Below are 8689 nucleotides of genomic sequence, written 5' to 3'. Positions count from 1 at the left end.
ACTTCTCTAGCTCGGAGACCCTGGCTTCATGCCGAGGATGTGAGGGGGCCCTGTGCTCTGCAGGTTCCTGGCAGCTGCAGGCTGCATGTGTGGAGCCGTTAAATGCTGAGCCACAGGTCCACGGTGGACACACCAGGAGGGAGTGTAGTTCAGTGGTAGAGTGTTTGCTCAGCCTTTGAGAGGAAGAAAGCAGGGTGACACATGTTTAGCTGGCCAGAGGAAGGAACGGGAACTTTCTATCAGATGCCTGGCTGCGAGAACAGACTAGTATGGTGTGTGACCGGGGCAGACATTTAACAAGTGACAAGATCAGCATCAATGACACCAAGCCCAGGACCTCGCTGCACAGCTTCAGGCTGACTTCGTCCCCCGATAACTATCATTCATGCCTGCCTTGTCCTCCAGCCTCTGGGTGTTCTGCCACATCCAGTCTAGTTCCTGCCTGCTTTGTGGGGCTCTGCGAAAGGTCTTGGTAGCCTAGCCTTTTACCTTCATTCCTCTCCCCACAGCACAGCCTCCTGGTGCATCCAGAATCATTGCCCTCCTAAATCACTCTCTCCTGTCTCTTTCCCTACCCTGTCCAGAACAGAATTTGTACCAATTCTAAGCCCGGCCCATTGGCTGCTAACTCTCCAGCTTCAGCTCTCCGGCATGGCCGCAGCACTCCCCAGGCCAGAGCTGGCAGTGTTTGCCCATGGCCCTCCTCCAGTTCTGCGCACCTCCGTGTAGGTGCACACAGGTAGTCAGGCCTGCTGGCATGGCAGTGCCACCCTGGCTTTCGGTATTCTCCATTGGCATTCAAACAGTGGGAAGCCAGCAAGCACAGTGGCGCCATGCCCAGGATAATTCTTGGTTGACCAGTAGTTTCAAGGCAACGCCCCTCACACTGCACTTGTGAAGACAGACTCTGGTGGCCTGCTTCAAAACCCTTCCCTGAGACTTGCTCACTCCTGGTCGTACCCGAACCCTGATTTTCCCTATGGATGCTAGAGGTAGAGCCCACAAAGGCCCCACACAGGCTCTGCTGCAGAACCACCCTCCAGCCTCCATGGTGCTTTTGAGGGCTACGCACCCCTCACTCCCAACGCAGAATGGAATGACGCACGGACAAGCAGGAAGCAACTCAGTGCATTAGACGGAGACGAAGACGCTCAGTGCACCCACGTTTATTCCCATCAGCATCACTCACTTCCAGAGAACAGCAAGGGGCCACCACGCCTGACAACTTAGGTTCAGTCCCTGGTATCCGCACGGTGGAGAGAGAACCAGTTTCCACACAGTCTGAACCTCCAGACTTGTGCTATGGTATGTTTGTCCCACCCCCCCACACAAACAACTGTGTAATTAAAAAAAAAAAAAGCTAGAGACGATCATACTTGTCCAGTTTAGTGGGCTGCCAAGCCTCCAGGTGAGATGGAAAGCTCTCAGGAACAGTCACTTGGCCCATGCCACATCCGGCTGCTACCTGGAAGGCTATCTGCCTGGTCCAGCCCCCTCTGTGAGCCAGCTACAGGAAACCCAGGGACAGCCCCGAGAAAGCAGACCGCATTCTCAGGCTCTTGGCTGACAATAAGCTTTCAGTCTAGAGATGCTAATTAAAAATAACTTGCTGTGGCTAGCATTTAAAACTTCCATTTAATAAAAGATTTTTCATTCTGTATGAGGAATTTAGAATCCATATAAACTCTGATTTTGCAACCTTGAATTTTAAGTACAGATTTTACTGATCTGAGAGCACAAAACACTGACATTTCTAGATTAAGGTATCTGCACCATCTGCATGGTGACGGTGGCTGGTACCTTGCTGCTGTGCTCGACAGCACTTGGAGACTCAAGGGGTGAGGCAGAGCAGCGAGTGCCGAGGGAAGCGAGTGCCAAGGGAAGCGAGTGCCGAGGGAAGCTCGCATAGCAGAGGAGAGCAGTTTCAGCAGCGGACAGTGGGAAGAGTGCACAGGAGGACTAGCTGAGGAGAAGACAGGAGACAGAGTTAGTCCCAGGCCCTTCGGGACTGGATGGAAAGCCAGCAGAGTGGCCGTCAGGGGTGCAGACCTAGAAGAGGAGGGGGCAGCAGAGCTGGGCTGGAGAATTCCTTCTCCTAGACTGTCCTCTGACTGACAAGTCTCTGCTGCGCTGGGTCCCTGTACCTGAGGAGGAAGCCTACTTAGAGCAAAATCGTTGAAAAGCAAGAGGAACGCAAAGCATTCAACCATTCACAACGACAGAATTTATAGCAGAAACGTAGCACTTATTTCCGTTCAGTTGTCCTTTGTGGCAGAACTGATACTTTCTACGTAGGACAGGTATTCAGCAATAATGACTTCTTCATCCTCCAGCGTGGAGTCCAGGTAGTCCTCCTCGTGCTCCGGAATGTCCTCCAGGATTTCGTTGACAGCCTCTGTCTCCATGTCTTCATCTGTGGAGGCACTAGAAGTCCCTGCAGTGAAACACCACAGGTCACGAGAGGAGCGGTACCCAACTGTGCCTTTGATAGCTACCTTGTCCTGGCGGGACCCTAGGGATGCCCCCTCGGCCTCCAGCTTAGCACGCTCCAGCTGAGTGCCGCCGTGAGTGAAGCACTCAGACCCAGACCTACCTGCGGAGTCAGACGGGGATGTGGATGGGGTGGAGGAGGAGTCCTCTCCTGAGAACTGTAGGTCAGGAGGGAGGCTTCCTCCATGGTGTGCCAGGGTCTGAGCTGCCAGCTGGACATTGCCTGCAAACACCCTCAGCGCAGCTTCGGCCACCACTGTGTCGAAGCCCATGTACACCAGCTAGGAGAGATGATCACAGGGTTAGCATTGCCCTGGAGCTCTGCCCACACAGCCATGTGCATGACCACATCTGCTTCTGTCGCTCAGCACAGCCGAGGGCAGCTTTACTTCCTGGGTATCTATATGTACCTAAGGAATGCAGCTCGCATCCTCTGGCTTTTCTTTCTGACAGACACCAAGCCATGTAGAAAAGGCCTCTGAAGACCTAGTCTAACAGGTTCTGGGCACTCACTCCAGGACTGGCCACCTTGGGGCTGAAGGCAAGTGTGTGAAAAATCTCACCCTGAGTACAAGTTAAGTGGCCACAATATATGGGGCAGGCTGACACATGGTACACTATGGTAAGCTGAATTCCATAGGACACAGTGACATCCTCTTAGGTCCCAAGAAAAATGAGACTGACATAACAGTGGAACATGGGAAGGGGGCAAAGGAGAACGGAAGGCAAAGGGTATCCCTGCTGCAGTGCTGTTTTCACGGACCAGAGTCTCACCATGTATCCTGGCCTGGTACTCACTATAGAGACCTGACCTTGAACTAAAGGACCCGCCGCCTCCGGCTCTGGGTGCTAGGTAGGAATGAAGTGTGCACTATCACGCCCATCCCTTCCCTTCTACAGAAGCACCTCTCACGAACCATCCCAACCACGGCCACCCCGATGCAAATGCCTGAGGTCCCCCCAGAGACGGCAGGTCCTGCTTAAAGCCCAGAAGCAGGCACCGCCCCATCCTGCCATCCCAGGCCCTCCACCTGTCACTCACCTGGTCGATGCTTTCTTGGGAAGGGCTTGCTTGCAGGCTGTTGTTCTCAGAGTCTGAATCCTGTAACCACCACATGTGGGGGTTGCTGAGGAGAATCTGCAACCACAGGCAGGGACAGTCTTTACTCACCTAACCAGCAGCCACACCGCCATCTCAGGCGGGCACACAGCCCAGGCCGTCCTTGCGGGGCACCTGAGTGCACAAGGTCACAGTGCGCAGACCGCCTTGAAGCAGGAAAAGAGCTCAGCTGGCCAGGAGACCCAGGGAGCCTGCTTTACCTTCCTAGTGCGAGGACACGGCCCACACAGCTGGCATTTTTACCTGGTTCTGGGTATCAAATTCGGGTCCTCATGCTTGCCGTCTCTCCAGCCCATGCCCTTCTTGAATTAACTGTGTGACTCTCACTGCTTTCTTTGGAGGGTTAGACTTCCCTGTTTTTTCTGTCTGTCCAACACAAAACCTTAAGCTTCATATTCAGACAACATTGTAACTTAAAATATTTATGATCTGGGCGTGGTGGTGCACACCTGTAATATGTATGATCTGGGCGTGGTGATGCACACCTGCAATATGTATGATCTGGGCATGGTGATGCACACCTGTACCCATGCTTAGGAGGCAGAGGCAGGCAGATTATGAGTTTGGTACCAGCCTGGTTTACATACTGAGTTCCATGACAGCCTGGGCTACATAATGAGACCCTGTCTTAAAAAATAAAATACATATACGTATTCATGTGTGCTTGCACACACACACACACACACACACACACACACACACACACACACACACACACATACACACACACACACAAGCACATGCAAGCATGTATGCATGCACTCCAGTAAACACTGAGCAACTGGAGCTTCCCAAGGCAGAGCATGGACGCTGTGGCTGTTGCCTGAAGCACATAGTGTCCTTGGTCCCTGCTGGGCCAGCCCTGCCACTAGTGATATTCCCATCCCAAGAGTCCCAGGACAGCATACTGTCCTGCTGTGCTTGTGCATCCATCTGCCTACCACTGGTTCGTGGCAGTTGAGGGCAGTGTCCAAGCTGTAGCACAGAGCTTCCTGTGCCTCTTGACCGAGACTGGCCAGAAACGCTGTTGCTGCACTGTCACCTTGCAGTCTTTTACAAGCCCTCTTGCCAAGAGAGTAAAGCAGATATGCAAACCAGCCTTTCACTCAAGCACACCTAACACTGAATGGAACACTCCCTGCGAGTTGGAAAGGCCGGTCACTAAAGCCCCAGGCCAGGTGCCCAGGGCAGTCACTGGCTCTGCTGGAGGACAGCAGACCTGACTGCACCCCACCCCAACTGTACAAAGACTGTACAGGAGGGATGCGCACAGGAAGGCTGGGCACCGGAGCCAGCCTGGAGCAGAATGCCCGGCTGCCCACACTGAACTGCAAGCATTACCTTCAGGGCATCGTCCAGGTTGCCTCTGGCCTGGTGAAGGGCTTGTTTGGCAGCTTGTGTGGAGTAGCCCATTCCTCTCAAAGTGTTGACATTTTCCAGACGGCGTCTCCTCTTCTCCTTCTCTTCCTTCCGTATCTGGGCCAGCTCCTTTAGGAAAACAAGGTCCTGTGAGTTAGAGGTGGAGGCAGCACAGGAATCTGCAGGATGTCTCAGGGTCTCTGGGCTGGGACAGAAAGGGACTTCTACCTATCCTTGCCAAGAAAAGTGGCTGGAGGCACGGGGACAGGGTTAGGGTTGGGCTAAGGCCCAGGAGTGGAAACAGTCAGCACAGCATGTCCTGAGACAGGTAGATCCTTACAGTGCTGGGCTAAGAACCGCAAGCAGGCAGCTACGACACAACACGAGAGTTTCCTGCTGGGGTGGAAGGTCATCCCCACCTCAGGTTACCTACCCAGGGATTCAAATCAGGGGGCTAAGAACGCCACTTAGGACAGAGTGGTTGCCAGCGTGAGTGACACTCTGGTTCTATCCCTAATAGCAGGAGAGAAAAGAAAAGCCTGATTCCATTTAGTTCTGTGCAGAGCTGCAGGAAGTGAGAGGGCAGCTCCCTTGGGAATGTCTCTTCTGTGCCACACCAGGTGTGCCTCCAACATCACCCGCCCTGGCCAGCTCCCAATGGGGCTCTGAATGGTCTCAGCTCATCCCAGCCTCAGCGAGAGGTCCAAGGCTGGCTGGTTCATCAGCACGAAGCTCAAGGACTGGTGATTCAGGGAGTGATCAGACACAAAGGGGGGAATAGAGACAGAAACCAGGTCCTCAGCAACACGGCAACCAACCCACCTAACACCAGAATCACCATCTTCTTCTCTGAAGATCACAACTTAATTCACATATGTATGACATGCACGTGCTTACACACATACATGCACACATCGATTCTGTGGTGCGAAGGCCCAGTGTCTTATGTTCCCCAGAATTCTGCAGTGTTTTCACTTGTGTGTGTGTGTGTGTGTGTGTGTGTGTGTGTGTGTGTGTGTGTGTATATACACAAACTGTAGGAGTCAGGTCTCTCCTGTCACATGGGCCCAAGGGACAGACTCAGATCAGGCTTCACAGCAAGGGCCTTCCCTGCTGAGGAGTCCCCACCCCCTGCTCTCCCCCACTCTGAGGAGGCAGCCTGTGAGCCACAGCTCACCTCATCTGCAACACAATCAGTCATGGGGAGAGCTGGATTACATCACAACTGGGAGGACAACATGAACTACCAAGTATTACACCATTTTCCAAGAAATCACTTGAAAACAGCAGCTTTCCTCTGAGCCCATCCTTCTGGCGGAGCAGCAACAGGTGGAAATGCTGTGGTACTGATCTACACTGTACAGAGCCAGCTACACCTGACCTGTCCCTGACGTCTGCTTCAAGGACCAGGGACCATGACTGGACAGCTGAGGCTGACTGTGGTGAGACAATCACACAGCCCTGCTGCCAGGTCACTACACAATCAACACACAGATCCATTCCCACATGACTACTGGCTTTTCCTACCTCACTGCGGCCCACTGACTGCTGTTAAGAGTCATACAGGAAGAGTCTCTGGCTAGAAAGCCCCAGGAAACTGTCAGTTTCTAGCTTTGAGAGAAGACTGACCACAACACCAGCTCTCTGGACCTCAGATTCTTCTCTGTACAACTGGGTATGACAAGGCCCCTTTTTTCGACTTTAGAATTCTAAAGCTTTTGTGTGTGTGTGTGTGTACTTGTTATAAAGACTGTAGCTTTTCAGACCTCATTTTTATGATCTGACGTTTCCAAGAAGGCATCTTAAATATCATATCACAGCCACTTTTGAAATAACTTTCGGAAACACACTATGGTGTTGAGCAAGATCCTGAGAGGAGACTAGAGGCCTAACTGCCACCACGATAGGAAACTGCCCTGGTTCTGGTTCAAGCCGGCATGATTAAGACAGTCCTGCTGTGGGGGTTGGGGATTTAGCTCAGTGGTAGAGCGCTTGCCTAGCAAACCCAAGGCCCTGGGTTCGGTCCCCAGCTCCGAAAAAAAGAAAAAGGAAAAAAAAAAAAAAAAAAGACAGCCCTGCTGTGGACACTTGCCTAGCATTGGGGAAGCCCCAGGTTTCTTTCCTTCCCAGCACTGCAGAAAACCAGGTAATCCTAGCCCTCATAGGTACCAGCAAGGAGGATCAGCAGAGGAAGGTTACCCATGGTTTTAGAGCAAGTTTGAGGCTAACTTGGACTACATGAGCCCGTCTCAAACAAAGGGAAGACAATGCATTATTACCCCTGCCCTCCTGACCCTGAGCCCCCTCTTCTGGCCTCTGTCCGGTCTTTTCCTACCCAGTTCAGATATAAAGTTACAGTGTTTTTGTTTCGTAACCTCAAAGAGTAGGAGCTTCCTGGGTGCTGCAGCGAGAAAGGAAAACCCACCTCTCTGCGGTTGGAAATGTGAGTGGCTGCGTGGTCCACGTTCCCATCACAGGCCCGCAGGCCCAGGCGTGCTTCCTGGGCAGTGAACCCCAACTGTAACAAGTTGTGAACTTTCGATGGGTCGATGTACAGCTCTTTAAAGAGCTGACGTGCCTACAAACAGGAAGAAGCAGAAGACTCACTAGACAGCAGCGACATTAAAGTTTGGCAGAGCTAAAGGCTGGGAGTGAGGCTATCAAATGTGAATTACTGCTGTATGACCTGTCTCCATAAGGAATGAAACAAACACTATGTCTGCCTGCATGATGTACCCATAACATAGCGCAAATGGGCAGGTGGGATGCTGGAGGAGTGCCGGAGCACGCACACACGCATGCTCTTGCGCGCTCTTGCGCTCTCTTGCGCTCTCTCTCTCTCTCTCTCTCTCCCTCCCTCCTTTCATACATTCTGAGTTCAGCTGGCTGTGGTAGCACAGGCCTGTCATCCCCACAATCAGGAGGCAAAGGCCATATGGGCTGCACAGCAAGACCCTATCTCAAAACACTATCTCTCTCCCAGCTGGGCTGGCTGCGTGGTTACAAGGTCAATAGCAGGCAGTCAGAGTATCTCTCTCTCTCTATTTACTTTTTATATATGGGTACATGGTCGCTGTCAGATGTACCAGGATCCCACTATAGATGGTTGTGAACTATGGTGTGGTTGTTGGGAATTGAACTCAGGACCTTCGGAAAAGCAGTTAGAGCTCTCAATCACTGAGCCCTCTCTCCAGCCCCGGCAGTCTCTTTGTGATGTGCAGGTCTGCTCTGGCTCTCTGGCCCTCTCTGCTGGTGGCAGATGGAGCAGCAGGACAATGGGAGCCAAGGCCTGCAGAGCTCTAGCTGGGCCTGCTCTCGGGGAGGCAGGGCAGGACCACCCACTTACAGCCACTACCACTTTGAAGAGTCTTCATTACAGCCCCTTGCCTGAGCCCTCACAGACACATGTGTTCATGCTGCACGGGAGGGTGAGAGGGAGGGAGGGAGGGAGGGAGGGAGGGGGGAGGGGGAGGGAGGTGTAGGCCGGTGAGCAAGCCTTACACTGCCACGGCACAGGCAGAGGTGGGCAGACCCAGGGCCTTCCTTACCTTGTTGAGATATTCCCGAGCCTCCTCTCCATTTCCACTGTGATAGTTTCGGATTCCCTGAAGCAAGTAGAGTCTTAAAAACAACACCTTCTCTTTCCCACAGTTCCCCTGAAGTTATTGGGAGAAAAGAATAAGCGGTTTTATTTCTCATTAAAGGGTCACGTGGTCACTG

The 8689-nt window shown here is 52.7% G+C and overlaps 1 protein-coding gene across 1 annotated transcript in view; it reads right to left on the bottom strand.

The window, feature by feature from the left end:
• Positions 1-1883: 1883 nt before the first annotated feature.
• Nub1 (negative regulator of ubiquitin like proteins 1) overlaps positions 1884-8689 on the bottom strand; it is a 30075-nt gene continuing 23269 nt past the window's right edge. The window contains 10 exon segments of the mRNA XM_032907146.1: positions 1884-2117; positions 2120-2185; positions 2188-2229; positions 2232-2264; positions 2267-2434; positions 2594-2771; positions 3533-3628; positions 4952-5098; positions 7395-7547; positions 8518-8625. Of these exon segments, the coding sequence (XP_032763037.1) occupies positions 2050-2117; positions 2120-2185; positions 2188-2229; positions 2232-2264; positions 2267-2434; positions 2594-2771; positions 3533-3628; positions 4952-5098; positions 7395-7547; positions 8518-8625 (1059 nt within the window). The 3' untranslated portion in view covers positions 1884-2049.

Source organism: Rattus rattus, chromosome 6 (genome assembly GCF_011064425.1).
Source record: "Rattus rattus isolate New Zealand chromosome 6, Rrattus_CSIRO_v1, whole genome shotgun sequence".
In the NCBI taxonomy this organism is placed as follows: domain Eukaryota; kingdom Metazoa; phylum Chordata; class Mammalia; order Rodentia; family Muridae; genus Rattus; species Rattus rattus.
Note: the sequence above shows the minus strand (reverse complement) of the source record. Positions and strands in the feature narration are given on the sequence as shown.